The sequence below is a fragment of the Raphanus sativus genome, chromosome 6 (assembly GCF_000801105.2).
Source record: "Raphanus sativus cultivar WK10039 chromosome 6, ASM80110v3, whole genome shotgun sequence".
Taxonomy (NCBI): Eukaryota; Viridiplantae; Streptophyta; class Magnoliopsida; order Brassicales; family Brassicaceae; genus Raphanus; species Raphanus sativus.
In genome coordinates this window covers 8202428-8223709 of record NC_079516.1, presented here as the reverse complement: position 1 = coordinate 8223709, position 21282 = coordinate 8202428, and the positions used below count along the sequence as shown (strand labels likewise).

Here is a 21282-nt window from a genome sequence, read left to right as displayed (position 1 = left end):
CCTATTGATATAGGTATTGTCTAACGATTTTAATACGATTATTAAAATATCTTATTATTTATTTAAGACAAATATTATACAAAGAAAAATACAAATATGACTAAAAACACAAATATAAAAAATAATTTTCTAAGAAAAATGTAAAACAAAAAATATATCCGTCCTATTAAAGACGGATTACAATCTAGTACTATATTATTTTAACATGAGTTTATTTATTTATGAAAATAAAATATATTAATATATAAATTTAATATAATTTTATCATATTAAGTTCAGTGTAAAATTATTTTAGTTTGAAAGATTATGATTATAAAACAAATAAAAATTGATAGATTATTATTTTTCGTTTTATAAATGATAGATGAGTATATATTAATGTATAAAATATTTTAGTATTAGTTACGAAATTAGTGAAAAAATTTATGTCAAATTTTAACCACTGAGATATTGTTAAAAAAATTCAAAAATTTGTTGGAAATTTTTTAATATATATATCTAAAATGAAAATATATTAAAAATATTATGATTAAATTATTTACATATATAATATAAAATTAAATGATAGATATATTTTGACTAATGACTTTCTAGAAAATAGTCTATTTTAAATATCACAAATGAAATAAATTATGACTTCTTATTTAATAAAATAGATTTTTTTATGGGTCCAAGCTAGATGTGTCTTTACATGGTATGTCTAACGCACTTATGATATGTCTAACGCACTTGAGTGCTTATGGTTATGGTTACGTGCGACATGCGACCGGTCACAGGGTGTTCGTCTTGTTGTCGTATAACATGCGACCTGCGATTGGTCGTAAATTGCAGGTCGTTGTTCGTTTTGGTATCGTGCGATCAGTCACAAATTTCAATTGAAGTCGTTCGAAAAACAGTGACTAAAATTAAGAAATTTTGGTCGTGCGATAAGTCGCAGATCGCAAGTCGCGCGACACGTAAATGAACATAATTTTAATCGCATGTCTCATGTTTAATCGCAGGTTGCAAGTCACGGGTCGCACGACATGTAAACAAACATGATTTTAGTCGTAGATCACATGTTGCGAGACACGTAAATGAACAGGCCATATACAAGATGTTAGATTTGTTTAAAACTTGTAACACTTTGATACTATTGGCATGGAAATATCCAGATGTTCCTAGCAAAAGAAAAAAAAACTAGATGCATCTAAATTATTTAAAATTGATATTATTTTGTTTGGGTGGTTTGATCGCATTTGTGATGTTTTAAAAACATTTATTTATATCGAAACTTTTCTAAAATGCTTTGTCCTCTTTTTGCCTCTCGCAGGTTGCTTGATTTGGACCGAACTTTGGAAAAAAAAGAGCACACATGCATGTGCCTTGAAGCCTTGGAAGGCATCTAACAACGATTTTTGTTAAAAGGTTACTTAAAAGAGATCTTATGATATGAATCACAATTCAGGAATGATCTATCTATCAAGTAAGGAATTTTAATGGAACAAATGTTTTCTTTCCACAACTAATGGAAGGAAAGATGAATTAAAAAATCATCAAAGGCAATGAAAAGTAGATTTTTATTGGGATTGGTCGCATTCAATCCTATAGTATAACTTGGAACTGTAGCACACATGACCCATTGAATAAAAAAGAAAAAGAAACATTCATACAAGGGAATGTAGTGTGCCGGTTTAACTGGAAGGGCGAGTAGTGCAACTGCCCTGAATTCTATGGTACAGTATTAGGTGTTTAATTTTTTTAAAAAATATTTCTTTTGAAGAAAACAAAATTTAATTAAGAACAAAAATATACATGTATTTCTAAAGTTTTTTATTTTACATGTTTTTATATCTAAAATTCAGAAGATTCTAAATAAATATTTTTTTAAAAAAAAATCATACTAAATTTGCATTTTTAACAATTAAAGGGTCCGAAAAAGAGTTTCTGCCTAAGAGTCCTAAACAACCATGAGCCAGCCCTGTGTAGTACATTCAAGGCCAGCATGAGCTTGTGGCCTCAAGTAGAGTCGTAAACAGCAGCAACGAGAACTAAAGGTTTTCAATGAAAGGTCGGTCGTATTACCATAACTTGGGATTGTAGCACAACTGAAGATTTGAAGCAGAAATACTACAAAAATCAAAGTGAATCCCAAACATTTTATGTTTATGGGGTAATAATGTAAAATTCCGAAAAGAGCGAGGGGGTGGAAGAATGTAATGAAATTTAGTTGGGGCGAAACGTAAAAAAAAAAAGCAAAAATACACAACCCTCTTTGCATTTGCAGTAAGGAAGCCAAGTTGTATCATTTCTATTTCGATTAACGGTTACCTAAGTGCCACGTGTTGCCGCTGAGGTCGGCCACACGCACACCAAAAAAGAGGTCGGCTACAGAGAAGTACTTCCCTTCCCAAACACGTAAAAATTACCACTTTACCACTCAAATCACGTGAAACCAGAACCAATCGTTTCTATCGAAACAAAGTGAACTTCAAAAAAGAGAGATCGCTTACTTTCATATTCTACTAAACACGTGAAACCAGACCCAATCGTTTCTATCAAAACAAGTGAACTTCAAAAAAAGTGTTTGTTTATAAAGCTTTCCTCTTTCTTCTACTGCTCACTTTCATATCATATCATAATCACCCGCTAATTTCGAAACCTCGAAAAACAAAAATGGCTTCGCGTCTTGGAGTCTCCCTCCGCGCCGCCTTAACGGCATCTCGCGCCCCGCACTTCGACGACGGAACACGCCGTCACTCCTCCTCCTCCTCCTCGATTTTCCCGGCGCTATTCCCGAACCGGAGGAATCGAACCGGATTGAGGACGCTTAGGGTTTCAAATGACGGACCCGAGTCGTACCTCGATATGTGGAAAAACGCCGTCGATCGCGAGAAGAAGGAGAAGGCCTTCGAGAAGATAGCCGAGAATGTAGCTTCCGATGGCGAGAAAGACCAAGGAGATTTAGACCTAAACAACAAGAAGAAGAGCGACGAATTCCAGAAGATCTTGGAAGTTTCCGTCGAGGAGAGGGATCGGATTCAGCGGATGCAGGTCGTTGATCGCGCCGCCGCGGCTATCTCGGCCGCCAAAGCGATTCTCGCCTCTAACAGTTCAGGCGACGGCGAAAATGGTTTTCAAGATGATGAAGAGAAGAGTGACGGAACCGAGACTCAGAACAATGCTAAATCCAAAGGTACATCACTTGCTTGTTAATGCGGTAGGAGAGACACTTCACTTGATAAATATCTGAGTCATTCTTTTAATAAATCAGGGATGTGGAGCAGAACAGTGTATGTTCCTCGGTCTGAAGCTTCTGGTTCCGAGACACCAGGGCCTGACTTTTGGTCTTGGACACCTCCTCAAGATAGCGAAATGAGTTCCAATGTGGACTTGCTGCAGGCTGCAGTCAAGCCTGCAGAGTTTTCAACCACTGTATTGGAGAAAGAACCTTCAGCTGACTCTCTTTCCATACCTTACGAGAGTATGCTCTCCACCGAAAGACATAGCTTTGTTATCCCTCCTTTTGAGTCTTTGATCGAGGTTAAGAAAGAGACGGAGACAAAGCCCACGTCAGCGGAGCATGACCTTGATGCCGATTCTTCGGCGAATGCGGAAGAAGCGGCTCGTGTTCTTGACGGTTTGGATGATTCTGCGTCCTCTGGGGTCAGCCAAGAGGGGTTGAAGTGGTGGAAGCAAACGGGTGTTGAGAAACGCCCTGATGGTGTGGTTTGCAGGTGGACTATGATACGTGGTGTTACTGCTGATGGTGTTGTTGAGTGGCAGGACAAGTATTGGGAGGCTTCTGATGACTTTGGGTTTAAGGAACTTGGTTCTGAGAAATCTGGACGTGATGCCGCTGGAAACGTGTGGCGTGAGTTCTGGAGAGAGGCGATGATGCAGGTCAGTGAAACTCAGCTCTACTTATATTGCAGCTAATGTAAGATTAGTTTGGAGACTTTATTTTGAATTGTCAATTACAGGAGAATGGTGTTGTGCATATGGAGAAAACAGCAGATAAATGGGGAAAGAGTGGACAAGGTGATGAATGGCAAGAGAAGTGGTTTGAGCATTATGATGCTACTGGAAAATCAGAAAAATGGGCTCACAAATGGTGCAGCCTTGACCGTAACACACCACTTGATGTTGGCCATGCTCATGTCTGGCATGAGAGGTACTGTTTTCCAAATAACAACATAGTACAAGCTCTTTAAGACTAAAAAAAATCGTATGTTTCTAAATCTTGTCTTGATTGGTTTTGAATCATCAGGTGGGGAGAGAAGTATGACGGGCAAGGAGGAAGCACAAAGTACACAGACAAGTGGGCAGAAAGGTGGGTAGGGGATGGTTGGGACAAATGGGGAGACAAATGGGACGAGAACTTTAACCCTAGCGCTCAGGGAGTGAAGCAAGGAGAGACTTGGTGGGAAGGGAAGCACGGTGACAGGTGGAACAGGAGTTGGGGTGAAGGACATAACGGTTCGGGTTGGGTACACAAATACGGGAAAAGCAGTAGCGGAGAACACTGGGACACACATGTGCAACAAGAGACTTGGTATGAGAGGTTCCCTCACTTTGGTTTCTTCCACTGTTTTGACAACTCTGTTCAGCTCCGAGCTGTTCGGAAGCCTTCTGATATAGAAAATGATGGAGAAAAGCAATAATTATATTAATATATCGTTTGGTACACTGAGAACTACTTGCTCTCTGATGATTTACTTGTTGCCGTGGGTTTAATAGGTGTTCCCTAAGTTTGTGCGGTAAGGTAGTGTTATATTTGTCAAAAATGTAGTGTTGTATAAATAAAGGAAATTATTTAACTTGTCTTTTTCCTATTTTTTTTTGGGTTGAAGTCTTTCTTTTAAATTTTGATTATTTAAACTTTAAAGGTACGCAGTGTTAAAATCTCTGTTTCTTTATCTTTTTCTTCTTTTTTTTAGGATTTTTCTTCTACCATATTTTCCATTTCTATTCATAGTATGCAAATTAGTTAACAACAGTTCTATGTAAAGGGCGATACCAAAAGGAAATGAAAAATACAAATTAGTTGGTAAACTGGTTTGTAAAGCTTATAGAAAAAAAAGGAAGTATTGTATGGTTATGCTTTTCACACTCTTAATCCTTACAAACTGTGTACTTCATTTTTATGGATGCAATTGCAGAGTGTTCCTTGGTTATCAAAGTCCTAGTCGAATCGGTTTACAAACTATATTTTTATGGTTTTCAAAATTATTCGAAATAATAAAATATATATTTTTAGTCAGTCCCAAAGAATTATTTAAAATATTATATCAAAATTTGGAGAGTTTGATTTTACAATTTCAGTAGATTAATGGAAATAATATCTCAAAATAAAAACAAAATTCAACAACAAAATTGATACAAATTAATATAATATAACCAATTGTTTTGATCGTAACATATGATTGAGAAATAGAAATTCGTAACATCAAATTTGAAGAAATACTATTCATAACCTCATTTTAGCGTTCAACTTTTTTATTCATTACACTTATACATAATTTTGTTTATATCTAAAATATTAAATATATGTGTTTTCTACTTTAATAAATTATTAATACTTTTATTAACACAATTATACATTCATATACATCACTGACTATTCTATTAAAAATAATCTTACGTATATATTAAAATTTATTTAAATTAAGTTAGTGTTAGGTAAAATTTGTAAGTTTTAAATAAATTATTATCAGAATTTAATAATAATTAATAAAATAATATATTTGAATTTCTTTTGGAAAAAAAGGAACCATTGGAACAAAATTCAAATTCATTTTAAGCGAAAATGAGGGGTTTTAAACTCAAACTCAAATTTTCATTAAACCAAAATAAATATCTCAAACTCAGAATATTAAAAAAAAGTCATCATATCTGCCAAACCCAGATTGGATAAGAAAAATATGTTACCACTGGATCACTTTAATTTATATCTATTCTTTTATATTGTAAATATCTATAATATATTAATATCAGAATACTTATAAAATTGACATTTTAGTGACTCAAATCCAATTTGAATTAGCGAATGGGCAAATGTGTAACCACGAGAACACTTCAACTGACATGTTAACTAGGGTTGGACGCGGATCGAATACTATCATAATTTTCAATCTTTCAGCATTTGAGATATACTTCGTATTTTAGGGATATCCAGTTTTTTTATTTGTTTTGCTTCGACAAAATACGGATATTCGATTTTCTGGATATCCGAAAAATTTATAGATATTTTTGAATATTAACGGATATTTATGGATATATCATCCACTTTGTTCAATACAAATAAATTTAGTAAAAACCTATACAAATTTATCTTCAAAATAATATTTAACATAATATAAAATAGAAATAAACATTAGTGAGATTCTATGTTTCATAAATATTTAAAATTTAATTAAATGTTCTTATAAACATAAAATTTTAAAAGTATTATAGTTTTTATAAAGAGATTATGTTCATTTCTTAATTTAATAGTTCTATAAGTAATTTTATAAATAAAACTGAGAAAGTTATATGTTAAAATAATAGTTATACAAAACTATAAATATAAACTTCTATATTCAATTATACATACATATTTTATAAAAGTCAGAGTGGATCAGATATGAGACTCTGAAATTTTTAGTATTTGTGTTTTGTTTTGTTGTTAACGGATATTGATTTCTAATATTTAATTTACTTCGAAAACTTATGAATATCCGGATTTTCGAATCAAATCGAAACGAATAACGAATCGAATTAAAATTAACAAATAAAATGCCCAACTTCACTTTGTGTGTGTATATATATGTGTAAATTTGATTCATGTATTAAACAAGTACTCTAAACCGATATTATATCCAAACCAAAATCTCCTAAGTACATATTCAGTGCCGACTCTTGCCAAGGCACATTTGCACAGGATCCACTGAAAATATGAAAAATTTAGTTAGAACAACATTATTGATGGGTTTCCACCTTTGGTATCTCACGGATTCCAACACAGAATAAATTTAAATGAATATTTTAAATATTTAGATATTCCATCAAAAATATCTTAAATGAGATATTTTGAGACATTTTTGATAAGGTATCTAAACATTTGAGATACATTTTATTTTGTGTTGGAATTCATAAGATACTAAGGGTGAGAACTGTTGCTCTTTAGGGTCCAATTTTGCAAAATCAGGGCTTTATTTTGCAAAGTATTTTTATTGCTCTTGAAGAGTTAGAACTTGCACAAGGTCTAAAAAGTAAGCCGGGCCTGTATCTATCATACATATAATTCATTTATCCGAGTGGAGGTCCTAACTAAACATGATCTGAAACACTCAATGCCCATGGCTAAGAATAGTTATTGGAGATGTCTTAGAAATCATATTTGGTTGGAACAAAAACAGATAGGAAAAACGTAAATTTGGATGCGTGGTCATAATAAGGTTTAAATGGCAATAAAAAGAAACTTTCCTCTTTTAAAGTCTCTTTGGTTGGATATAATATAAATTCAAATTCCACTCCTAATTCAAATGACAGCTACTATAAACTGATTATCATTTCGCATCACATGATGAAAATGCGTTGCCAAGACAAAAAAACTACTAGTATTTGTTTACAGTGTACCTTCATATATACGGACACTATAAGATGTCATTCAACATCTTCATTAATATTAATTTGGCTGAACCAAAAGGTCAAATATAAATGGGTCACCACAGCTTTTAATGAGGTTAGCATTATAGAACTACTTTTGACTTTACAAAATTAAAACGCATCCAAAAACTACACGTAAGCTTGTGCCATTTATACCATATTTGGCACTTTATTATATATTATGTTTACGAATTCTATCAAGACATATGTCACAAAAAAAATCTATCAAGACCATGTAATTAACTGTTTAAACTATTTTGCAATTCGTGATAAATAAACTATTGTGTATCTTCTCTGTTAAAAAAGAAATATCATTTTTATCTAACCATTAAATAGTTTTACTAGGTCCATTTCATTAATAACATAGTATGACATAATAATCAACAAAGATATTAATAATAAATTAATTTTATTTGTAAATTTGAATTTTATTTTTAGTTATAATAAAATCTGTTGATAAAACATCTAACAAAATCTTACTAAACTTTTTAAATATCTTTTATTAAATAATGCATTAATTAATTTCGTATTTAAGTAATATAATATTAGTATAAATTTATATTAATTAAATTTCATTATAAAACAAAAAGAATGAAAAAATATTTATATTTTATAAAATTATAGTTATAGTCTATATTATATTACAATAAAATTATTATATAAATTAAACATGATAAAATTATATTAAATTGGTAAATTAACCTATTTGTTTTTTTAATACTTTCTTTTAAATAAATAATTATCTAGGCTTAAAATGAGTTCAAATTTTTTAACCATGTCATAGTTTATACAAATAAAGTTATTACCATTTTATTTCTACAGCTGTATATTTTCAAAAGTCATATACTGAAGAATGATTTTTATTTTATTATTTCAAATTATGAAAACTTGAAAATGTAATAACAATTAATAAAAACGTAAAATGTATAAAAAATCTTCATATTAATAAAGTAATAAGAAAACTAAAAAATAATATTAAAAAGTTATTCAATACATAACACTAAGATATAAATCATATATCAAAACTAAACATTTATAGAATGAAAAATATATCCGCACGGATGTGCAGATTAAACTCTAGTATTAGTTAACCAGTAAGTTGCTATTAAGACGATATAATCAGAAAAGAACTTGATCATTTTAAATGACTGTATATTTGTTTTCAGTTTCCTCCATTTGATACGTTCAAATATCAACATTCAAGTCAGCATGTTGTAATGAAGGACACGATTTTGTTGAATATAGGGGTTGGTAATCAACCCTTGTGTAGTTTGAATTTTTCTCATGAAATAATTTGACTAGAAATTAAAAAAAGAAACATTTATATACAGTCCATAACTTGGATTTAGTTGGATTCGAGGCAATTTTGATATATATAATTTTAATGTGTATAGATAAGTTTGTTTATTTCTGTAGAAATATCACCGAATTACAATATAATTGTTGTTGGGTGTTCAATTTCGTCCAAGACTATCTTCAGACTTTATATTATCAGTCATTTTTTACAATGGCTAATTAATTATGAAACTTATGATGATTTCGGACAAGGTCAACTCAGCTTAGCCAACAAGTTTAAGCATGCACTCAAAGAAGTCGGTGTCACTCTCCAAAGTCTATTCACCATGGTGTAGGATTGGCTGTTGCTGACTCTGATCTTTAGATTAAAAATAAAAGTAACGGTCTTTATCTACACTTACGTATACTTTAATATAATGAATTGCAATGTCCACACGAACTCTGCAACACCTAGACATGTCAATGAGGTCGAAACCCACAGCCCGAATCCACCTGGTCCTAAAAATTACAGGATTTAAGTTTAGTTTTATAAATCTGAAAAAAAATTGGACTTTTCGAATTAAGTCCATTTGGACTCTAGATATATTAGGTCTAAATCCGTCTGGACTACAACCGCCCCCAAAACCCGAAATTTTGTATTTTATTTAAAATATTATTATTTTTGTAATCAAAATGGTAAAAAAAATTGAAAATCACTACATCATCTTTTTCAAAGTGAAAACTAAACTTTTTTATAAAGTTCATATGTATTAAAACGGTAGAAATAACAATGACAAACTATTTTTCGAAAAATCCAAAAAAAAACTCCGAAAAACCATATAGCCCTATAAATACCGAGTCAGACTTTGAATTCTAAACCCAAAATATTTCTGAACCGGACCAGACCAAGCTCAAATATTTATGGATTTAGCGAGTTTGGGCCGGACCGGACAGCCGGAATTGACACCCCTAGCAACACTTTCAGCTTCAAGCATATCTCAACAATTTAAACATATCATAGATCAAATAAATTTCATACAGACATATTTCTTTCTAAACATATTTATGATAAAATTATATTTTCTATATCATATTTTATTACATGTCTAATAAAATATTAGTATATATTTTGTACTAGAGAATTAGTTTTTTTCGCCAACACTAGAGAATTAGTTTTCAATTCAACTTTAATATATACCAGGTATATATATACAAATTAGTTAGGAACTTCTACCATACTATATTCGATCGTACCATAATCACGTTTAAGAAGAGAAACGACGAATACACTAAAGATTTTACTTGCTACAAATAAGTTTGAAAATTTAACTTACTAGAAAAATTAATCCAACGACTCTCTATGTTTTTGTTTATGAGAACTATATAAACACTCTTAAGTGAAAGTATCTAGCAACACTGTTATAAATACTGTAAGTGCAAAGATGACACCACAATTAAGTAATGCAGAAGGTAAACTAAGAGATAAAATAGATACAAGCAAACACCAATTGCTTTATTAGAAATCGCCTTGTAAACCATATTACAAGTTCTGCTTAATCAGCCTCGCTAGCCTGTTAACACCCTAACAGCTGCTACTGAACAATTTCTAATCTACCCAAACTTGTCTCTCCATCGTCAGTACTTCAGCAACTGCTTCAGCACGACCCAAGAACATCCTAAGGGATTTTCACCTTTCCTGTATAACAATAGCCCCCAATGTCTTATTGGAATACCCACGACTCAATAGCTCTTTTATAGTGATCTCCACGTTCCTGAAACCTAGTCTCCAAAGCAACATGGATATATGGACAACTTCCATATTAATAAGTACACTTTCCTTTTCTTGGAATGTACTTATTCCTCAAGGCATAAACTTACTCCCCAAGTTTATCTTTTGCCTTTTCTCTATGGTATAAACTTGCTCCTCAAGTTTATCCCACGCCAGCTCAGCATCTCGCATCCACATGGTCTTTACCACTCCGCATGCCTCCTGGTTCACTCTCCGACACACAATGCATCAGCAACTACTTCAACGACTACGTCAAGACATAAACCCTCAGTTTATTCTTTTCCATCTCAGCATATCCTTGCATCCACATGGTAACCCACCACTCCGAATGCCTTATGTAGTAACGACTAATGCCTCCAGCATCAGTGACTTCGTCGTCTAATTAGTCACAGAAAACTATTGACATCTGCAAGCTCTTCTTGCATCTTCAAATACTCTTGATTTATACTGTACGATGAATCTACGATGTGAAAAGGTCAGCGAGTCGGCAGTGATCTGATTTTAGCCGGAGAGTTTTTCTGTTTTGTTTAAGGAGCCTCTTTTTTACAAGAATGTGTTAAATAACGAGGAAATAAAAGAGATCGACACGCTTTCCCGTAAGGCAAGTGCGTGGTCTACAACTTCAATGCGCTTTGTCTCCTCGCCATCTATTCTTACAGCTGTCTAAACCAACACGCATTTATACATACACATAAATCATACTAGTAGGATTTTTTGGTCAAAAACATACTAGTATCATCATTTCATGTACATCCCACTTATCGTTGCGAATTACATAATTCACTCATTCAGCTACATTTTTTTATCATTATGTAATTATATTCGACAAACAAAAAAAGAAAACTATATATATATATATGCATCGATATCTTTTGGAACACCAGGTTTATATGGTATCTCCAACTCATGTGATAACTTATAACAAGGCTATGTTCATTATAATAAATTTTGTAGACTATATTGATAGTATATATGGTTATTAATCTGAGAGGAAATTAAATACTAGTGAACACATTGTTTCTAGAAACTATAAGACGTGTCTACTATTATAACTTGAGAAAAATGACGTGATGCTGATCTTTAATTTAGTCAAATAGTTTAGGAGAAGAAACTAAACATATTAGTATAATATATTGATATATGTGCTATTTTTCAAGCTAAAAAGAGTTTTTAAACGAGCTCAAACAATTCACTATAGTAAATCTTCCCACCCGACGCGTTCGTATTAAAATCCTATTTAGAAAAATAATATTGACCTGAATAAAAATTCCAAATAATTATTTGGGAATGAATTTTTAAAACGTTAAAATAAAAAAATAGAAAAAGTGAATGAGTCCAAAGCAAAGACTTCTACATATACGAAGACAGAGAATGAGAGTTAAAGCACTTCAAAGCTCTACTTCTTTTTTTCTCCTCTAAACAGTTTTACTTGGATGGCCGAGACAAAACAACAACAAGAACTGACGCAAGAACAGATCATGGAGTTCAAAGAAGCGTTTTGTCTGTTCGACAAGGATGGAGATGGTTGCATCACTGCTGATGAACTTGCCACTGTGATCCGCTCGTTGGATCAGAATCCGACCGAACAAGAACTTCAAGATATGATCAATGAGATCGACGCGGATGGTAACGGCACCATCGAGTTCTCTGAGTTCCTCAACCTCATGGCCAACAAAATCCAGGTTTACATTACTTATACGAAACTATATCAATTGATTTTATATTAGGTTTTTGTCTTTGTTAATTGACTTTATTTTATAGGAAACTGATGCAGATGAGGAGCTGAAAGAAGCATTCAAAGTGTTTGACAAAGACCAAAACGGCTACATCTCGGCCAGCGAGGTTAGCATATACTCCAATTAGTATTAATTCCTTTATCGTAGTTAAATTAGATACTTCTGCTTCTCTTTTTTTTTTAACACACTTCTGCTTCTCTTTTCTGCTTTTTAATAGTTCCATGACTCTTCGAAATGTTTTTTAGTTGTTTCTGATTTTTGTTAAGCATATTGTTCGTAGTTAACTATGCTTTAACAAATATAAATTCAATGTACTCTGTTGCGTATTGTAGTACAACACACAGTACGTGCGGTCTAATTACGATATTTTTTTAATTCAATGATTGGAGCCATCGATAAACAATTATGAGTGATTGTATTTGTATCAAATAGTTCAATGTCTAAAGTAGATTAAACTGTGTGTAGATTTGTTATATAACCGAATTTCTTGAGACAAATCTATCAGTTGTGCGTTTAATTTGATGAGGGGAAAATATATAAAGATTAAAACCAGCTATAAATCATTTTGGGTTAGAATCTTTTGAGTTAATGACAAGAACCAGACAACAAGGCCAGACGATATTTCGAGTTTTACAAGAGATCTTTAGGTGTCTTATTCATTTCTTTTTCTTCTAAAAAAATCATTTTGAAATTTAGACAAGAAAATAACAACAAGATTTGGCTGTTTATATTGCTGTTAATTAATCAAAAAGTGTATGTCTTGCGTCGTAGAAAGGTAAGGTAAATTGTTTTAAGCATCGAGCTAGCTGGCATTATGACTTTTTGGAGGATAACGAGGTCAAAAGAAATATTTTAGAAAGCTTAACAACATTTTAGTAAGATGACTAGATGAGTATGATTATATATTTATATTGGTTTGTTGGGCAAAGCATATGTCTCACCTAGTGTAAATTATATTTATATTCTTTTTAGCAACCCATAATCTTTTCTCGTGAATACTACTTTCTTCAATTTTAAGATGTTATGGCTACAACACGGATATTAGTTCACAAAACAAAATCAAGAACATTAAGAAACTACACAAAATACACTTTGGGCAGTTTGTTTTACTTTAAAACATCATTTAATATAAATGTTTTTTGTAAGAGATTTAATATAAATGTTGCAGTTGAGGCATGTGATGATTAATCTTGGGGAGAAGCTAACAGATGAAGAAGTTGCTCAAATGATCAAGGAAGCAGATTTGGATGGTGATGGTCAAGTCAATTATGATGAATTTGTGAGGATGATGATGACCAGCGGTTAAATTGGAAAACAATTTTACCTGTTAATGTATTATCTTTTTATAAATTTATCAAATCTTTTTCTATTCTTCCTCTTCAGAATAACATATTTCACTTTTCAGATTAAACAATTTTGAACTTTTCATTTGTTTGTCAAAGTAATTTATTTGAATTATTAATAGTATATATGTATAGTAATTTAAACTTTTCATATTGATCGACTTAGTCATTTTTATTTATTTGAGTAACTAATAGTATATCTGGCATATAGTATATTTATTTAGCTTTTTGTTGAAAAAGTCAAATCATATTGAGTATACATATGTTCTCAGGCAATAATTACTATTGCAAACCATATAAAATGTATTAGACGCTAATCACACATATAACTAATCAAATCGATAGCCTTTCGTTTTCGTTGTTAAAGACTAATCAAATCGATAGTTAAGGTATTATTTGCTAGTACTTTTTATAGTTTAGTAACCTAATTTGCCTAATCATACGTCTGAGTGTCTGATATATTAACTGAAAATTTATTTTTATTTTTTTGGCATCAATTTAATTTAGTGTTAGAATCCCTTAAACACCTGAACGACCGATTAACGAACTATCATCGTCTCATGTTTGAGAATGGGAATAAAATCTTGGCCTAGTTCAGTTTCGAAGTATTAAACTCTCGGATGTACATACAAAAACCTTGGTTGGTACAATCATAATCATATTAAATTCATAAACTTCAGAAATTCTGCTCGTCTTTTGTATAATACATTGATGTTCCCTGGATTTGTACTTTGTTCAAATATTTGACCAAGAAATATTTTCTCTTTTTTTTTTTGAAAATAAAGCCTTTAGTGACTTCACATGTACGTAATGTCTACAAAATTTCATTTTCGACCACATGACATTCAATGTATATGTGTTTCATCGCTGTAGATAGTGTTGACTAAAAAAAATACAACAAGACAATGCAAATGGCCGACAAATTAATTATCACAAAACAAGTTCGATGGTGATGATGGTTGTGAGGTTTCAAACTCATGTTTATAACCGCTATATCTGTTAAGGGAAACTCATGTTTCTCAAAATGCATTAGATCAAAGAAAATGTTAGTTCCAATTTTAGTTCTAGAGAAAAACACAAAACTCATTCGCCAAAAGGAACTCTCTATTTAATAATTGAAAGACCTATGGACTAATACTTCACTTATATATTTTATCAAAAGAAAAGAGACTTCACTTATATACCAACTCTTCAAACCGATTTCAGTGCTTGCTATTTTTATCTTGTCTTATATGGGTTTTGTCATGATTCCTAATTCATATCTGTTTTTATTTTCTTTTTACTCCTTTAAATATTCCTTTGGTCTTTGATAACAATATGGTGATTTGTAAAAAATAACTTAAGATTCAGGCGGGTGAAATGATCATTCTCGTAGAAACGATGTTAACAACACTAATTGGTATTCTTGTGGGTAGCGTTGTACAAAAAGAAAGTTCTAAATGGGTCATTATAAGTAATTTCTGGACTAAGAAAACCAATCATAAGCACTCGTGGTTTGCAAACAAACTACTGCGCATTAAAGACATGTTTCTAGACTTATAATTGGACATCTTTTGGGAGTATGGAAGTTCTCCTCTCGCCTGCAGTCTCAAGACAGATGAGTATAGCTGCAAATGCAAAAGCAAAAGTAAAGGATATGATTGCTAGTGATTACGGTTACCAACAAACCGCATAAGAAACTGTTACTAATCGCTTGGAATGTGCTATTTACCTTCTTTGGACTGAACGGAATTCAAGACTGCATAGGAAGGGATGCTTCAGACCACCTCTCAATCTCACTGTAGTGTCCGCAAAGCGCTCACAGAATTCAACGACTGCTTCTCCGATGATCCAGACGTGGCTTCAGCGAATCTTTATCACAAGCATGATTAGCGTAATAGTCTTGTATGGCTTCATCACAAGATTCAATCCTTCTAAACTTCACTGTTCGTTCTCCACTACCGCTTCATTTCATCATCTTCGATTGCCTTCTTCTTTAATTCAGCGCATGTTTTCTGATTGGTTTTGGTCGGGATAAACTTTGGGTTGGGCTTTTGTTTTCATAGACTATTGTGATAACTAAGTGGGTCCTTATACCGTAGGCACCCAAAAACATCACTATGGTCCAGGTCCAAAGCATATATTATTTTTTATTTTTATTTTTTTTCATAAAAAGCTTCTATTATTTGCTTCCTCTATGTAAATAGAATACTTTTTTGAAAAATAAAAACATCAGGTACGGTTCTACCTACTCATACAAAAGAAAACATTTTCTTTTGAAACTTAAAATTTTCAATCTGGTTGAATTTAGAAAAATTACAAACCCTACAAATATATTTTTTCTCCAAAACATTTGAATTAGTTCTAAAGCATGAATCTATTTCTAGGTTAAGTGAACAAAACAAAGTAACTTAATTTTGCGCATCAGAAAAATTAAACCTGAAACATGTTAATGTCTTAAACTCGTCCTTTGTTACCCGACCACAAGCTCATTCTACAAAACAAAACTTAAGTGTGTCTTTTTCCAAATTAAAAGTTGTTGTTTGTCTTACTGATTTTTTTTATAAAAAAAAACAAAAACTAAATGTAATACTTACTAAAACAAACATCATCAACACCACAAGTTTAAACAAAACTCATAAAAAAATCAAAATCACAAAAAAACTTAAGATACATCACCTAATTTACAAGATATCAAACGCATTATATAAGATATCCGTCCTACCTTGCCAAAAGACAATAGATCATGAGATATTCATTCTGTGATTAATTGTCTTCCACTCTTAACTACAGATAAAGTTTAAGAGAAAACCTTTTTTTTTTTGGCGAACAAAATATGGTATCAAGTGGGTGTTTAAGAGAAAACATGTAACCGATGAGACTTCGATCATATCATCTACTACTGAATCTTTCGGCATATCTCGCCTAGTCTCGTGAAGACAAGATGATACGATAGTCCTACGTACTGTGAATCTTTTCAACTTTAGTTATATGTCACATGTTTTTACCTAAAATAAATAATGATTTTAATAATGGGTTGACGTTGTTAAGTTTGCAGTGTAAAATTTTGAAGAAATTCATGGAAAATCTGATATAATTTTTAGTTGCTGTAAAATTACATAATGTATTTTATTTCTCTATCAAATACAATTTAATTAATACTTTTATACTACTTAAACATAATACCACCTAGAATTCGGCCTTCATTTTTTTTTAACTTACATAAGAAGCCACTATATTTTATTTTCTTTTTAAATGAATTTCAACTACATTAAATACAACCAATCATAATCTAAGTTTTTTTTATGACTAATCAATACTAACGCCAATTAATTTTCAATCGGAAAATCAGCCAAAAAACCCTGAACTTTGCAGGAATTGCCAAAAGAAACTTGTACACTTGTCTGGCCAATAAAAATCTGAACTTTTGTTGACTTATTTAGATTATTAAGAAACTTACGATTAACTGACCAAATTAGCACACCGTTAAACGAGAGTTAAGACAGCGTTAACCCAACGTTAACTGTTGGCGTTAAGTGAAACGACGTCGTTTCGTTTTATTCGATTTGAAAATAAAAATAGGTAGACACAGGGGTTTGAACCTAGGTTGTTTGGATCAAATGACAAGGTATTTTACCACTAGGCTAGTGGCACATTCAATGTATGAACAAACACGTTTACTTTTATTTGGTATTGATTTTGAATATAAAAAAATCTCTAAAAATATAAAAAGTCTTTAAAATTCTAAAAATTTGAAAAATAAAGAATTCTTTTATAAAATTAATTTTGAAACTGAAATTAAAAATAAAATAAAATTTTTCCTTTAAAAAATCAAAAATCTTCCAAAATTTTCATTTTTAAAAACAAATTCCAAAAAACAAAAATTTTCATTTTAGGATTAAAAATTTGAAAATAAATAAAAAAAATCGAAAATAACAAAAAATAAAGTTATAAAGAAATTCGAATCTGAAAATAATCAGAATCTATAAAAAAAAAAATTCTTTTTTTTAATGAAAAATGCCAACAAGAAAATTTTCATTTTTCAAATTATTAAAAGAAAATTTGAAAAAATAAAATAATTCGAAAAAAATTCAAAAAAAGTGATAAAGATTTTCAAATCTGAAAGCATATAACAAGAAACTATAAAAAATAAATAATAATAATAATAATAAAATATATTAGATGTCAAAAAAAAAAAAAATTTATAGTTTCTGATTATATGTTTTCAGATTTGAAATATTTTAACTTTTTGGAATTTTTTTCGATTTTTTTCAATTTTTTTTTATAATCCGAAAAATGAAAATTTTCTTTTTTGGAATTAATTTTTCAGTTTTTAGAAATTTTAAAGATCTTTTTAAGTTTTTAGATAATTTTTTTAATATTCAATTAATACCAAATATAATTAAATGTTAGTATATTCATTGATTGAGCCACTAGCCCAGTGGTAAAGTACCTTGTCATTTGATCCAAACAACCTGGGTTCAATCCTAGTGGTCGACTTTATTTTATTTTCAAATCATATAAAACGACGTCGTTTCATCTCATTTCAAAACGACGTCGTTCACTTAACACCAATATTTAACGATATCATTTTTTCTGTTAAATTCGATGACGGCGTGCTAAATTGGGAAGTCAACGAAAACATTGTTAATTAATTCTAAAGTCAATAAAAAGTTTGTGTTTTGTTTGACCAGCCTATATGTCTAGGTTTCTTTTGGTAATTCCTACAAAGTTCAGTGTTTTTTTGGTCGATTTTCCATTTTCAATCATAATCAAGTGTTTCTATGACCAGTCAAAACTAATATACAGATTAATAGATGGGCTGAATTGTTTATTTAAGAGATTTTCGAGTTGGGCTGAATAAGTTATTTAAATATCATTTTGTAATTAATAATTTATGTATATAGTTTTATTGCAATGGACCATTTGGATTGAGACTTAGAATGATTGTTTACATAATCAAATCCCAATCTATAATGTATCATTTTCAGATATAATATAAGCCCACTATGTTTAACCTATTGCATTTTATTTATACTTTTGGTGAATTATTAGATTCAATTATTATATATAACTTTTAGTTTGAAGAAACATAAAAATAAGTATATGAAATACATCGATCAACCCTTTTGTGAATATATAGTTTATAATAACTAAAATGTAAAATACAAAACACTTTAAAGATATGTAAACACTTGAGAACTAATATTATTGATTACAAATTGCAATATTTAAATCCACTTTAAACATACAAAGATTAACTTAAAAAAAAATCTGTACAATTATATTAGTGTAATCCTAAATGTATTATAAACAAACAAAAATATCTGTAAATATTCAAAATTTACAAATATTATTCTCTTCTCTATGGAATTATAAAATAAAAACGATCCCACATTTTGAAAGCACATATCAAAATCTAGTAAGCATTGAAAAATTCAAAACCATCATTTTGAAGATTTCTTTTAACAAGTTGGCATTGTTAATTATGCAATATCAAATTTTCAATTTTAATGTTTTGTATTAATTAAATATACAAATATATAAGATATAAAATTAGACACCAAAATAGTTTAAATACTTTTATAGTAAATAATATTTATGTCAGGTATTTTTTGAAATTTTTTCTTTTTCTTAATAACATCATTTAAAAGGGACGATCTCTTGATATTGCTAATTAAACCCATTGGCAAATTGCATAGCATTCTTGTTGCACTATAGTCTATAGACCAATGGATCTTACTTGTTGGCATTCCTTCAAAAACACCTTTAGATTAGACGAAAGAAGCCCAATTAGTGTTGACAAAAAGTAAACCAATTAGTTTTAGCTTTTAATCATATTTCCTTCCAATATATATTTCTTTATCAAACTTTTTTTTTTTGTGGAAGCCCCCTTGGTCCAATGGTTTGACTAAGGGTTCATGTAATGCTTCTACACCAGGAGGTCTGGGGTTCAAACCCCAGAAAATACCAAATTATGCAGCTTTGGAGAAACATATTACAGGAGATCTTCAGCTTGGTGCAAGGCGTACCATCGAACATGGATCTCATAGGACGGCTCGGAGATGTGCAGTCAGGCGTGTATTCTCACAAGATGGTAGAATTGTCGGCTGTATAATCGTCTTTGTAATATTCTCATCATTGTAATAGCATAATTAATCGATAATAATCGATCCAGACGTTCAAAAAAAAAACTTTTTTTTTGTAAAAATCCTCTAAAAATATATATATTCATCTTTTTGTTCGGAACCCAAATATTGTAAGTATTTCATGCGAACACAAATCAAATCCGACTAACAAAAGTTATAATCACAATCTTTTTACCGCCAGAGCTGGCTCGTTCCGGTTATTTCGTTATCAAACTTCATAAAATGTTTTAAAATTCTTAGTAATTAAAATATATATAGTCAATATAGATGGCAAAAAAAAAATATATATAGTCAATATTTTATTTTACATTATAATAAATTTAAAATAATAAACGGTTTTTCTCTCTTTTTAATGCGACATCAATGGTGATGGAGAAGAAGACAAGAAACTCTCCTTATGATGTGACATATATATTTCTTTATCAAACTTCTTTTTTTCAATCCACCATTACAATCTCGGCTTTGTCTCTGTAATGATGATCGGTGATAAGAAATTAAATTAAGTTATGTTGAATCAAAAATCAAGCGATAAGAAATTTATTTTAATTGTTTTGCTTTGAAAACAAATACCATGGAAACCATCACGATGTGTCACCGTTATGAGTAGGGTAAAGATGCAACCACAAAGTATTTAAAGTTTTTGAAGATTTTTTTTTTGTCGGGTTTATTATGCTATTAGAAACAATGAGAAACACATTACATAGACGATATTACAGCTGACCATTCTACCTGCCTTATTATAATTCATGTCTGACTGCATCACTCTAAGCCGCCCTATGAGATCCATTCCTAACGGTATTTTTTGCGCCATGCTGAAGATTCCTTGTAAGACTTGTCTCTAATATTCTGCATAATTTGCTTTCTCCGGGAATTGAAACCCAGACCTCCTGGGGTAAATTGCGTCGCTTGGGATTCGAACCCCAGACTTAGGTGTAGAAGCCTTTAAACCTTGACCACTAGGCCACGGTGATTCCACTAAAGTTTTTGAAGATTACAATTCAAAATATTTTTGGATAGTTTCACACTGGAGATACAATTCTTTGTTCTATAATAATGTTGTTAGAATCATTCAAAATTGACGGTTCTAATTACTATATCTTTTGAAAAAAATCAATAAATTAGATTCTTTCAAATATTTATAGATCGTATATGGAATATGGCTAATGTTATGGCTAATGTTACACTACAAAAAGAATATGAAAAAGAATTTAGAATATCTTAAAAAGAAGAAAACAAAATATAAATAATATTGCATAAGAAGAAACAAGATGAATCGGAAGAAAACTTCTTCAAATTTAATCTTTGTATTGTAATATTTTCTAATCTTAACTTTGCAACTGATTGTATTTATATGATTTCATATAATTTTATTGCAACTTTAC

The 21282-nt window shown here is 30.8% G+C and overlaps 2 protein-coding genes and 1 long non-coding RNA gene across 3 annotated transcripts; 2 read left to right on the top strand and 1 right to left on the bottom strand.

The window, feature by feature from the left end:
* The first annotated feature begins 2485 nt into the window (after positions 1-2485).
* Positions 2486-4805, top strand: LOC108806747 (protein LIKE EARLY STARVATION, chloroplastic-like). Its single transcript, XM_018578933.2, has 4 exons — positions 2486-3175; positions 3254-3882; positions 3963-4153; positions 4250-4805. The coding sequence occupies exons 1-4, from the start codon at positions 2656-2658 to the stop codon at positions 4641-4643; spliced, it is 1734 nt and encodes a 577-aa protein (XP_018434435.1). The 5' UTR covers positions 2486-2655; the 3' UTR covers positions 4644-4805.
* A 7257-nt stretch (positions 4806-12062) lies between these two features.
* LOC108807259 (calmodulin-like protein 11) lies at positions 12063-13927 on the top strand. Its single transcript, XM_018579520.2, has 3 exons — positions 12063-12375; positions 12455-12535; positions 13598-13927. Exons 1-3 carry the CDS (start codon positions 12127-12129, stop codon positions 13733-13735), a joined length of 468 nt encoding a protein of 155 aa, XP_018435022.1. The 5' UTR covers positions 12063-12126; the 3' UTR covers positions 13736-13927.
* A 1211-nt stretch (positions 13928-15138) lies between these two features.
* LOC108810435 (uncharacterized) lies at positions 15139-15772 on the bottom strand. The gene is made up of 2 exons (XR_001943096.2): positions 15484-15772; positions 15139-15379 (listed from the first exon to the last, which is right to left on the bottom strand). It is a non-coding gene; the product is annotated as an uncharacterized LOC108810435 (long non-coding RNA).
* Positions 15773-21282: the final 5510 nt, after the last annotated feature.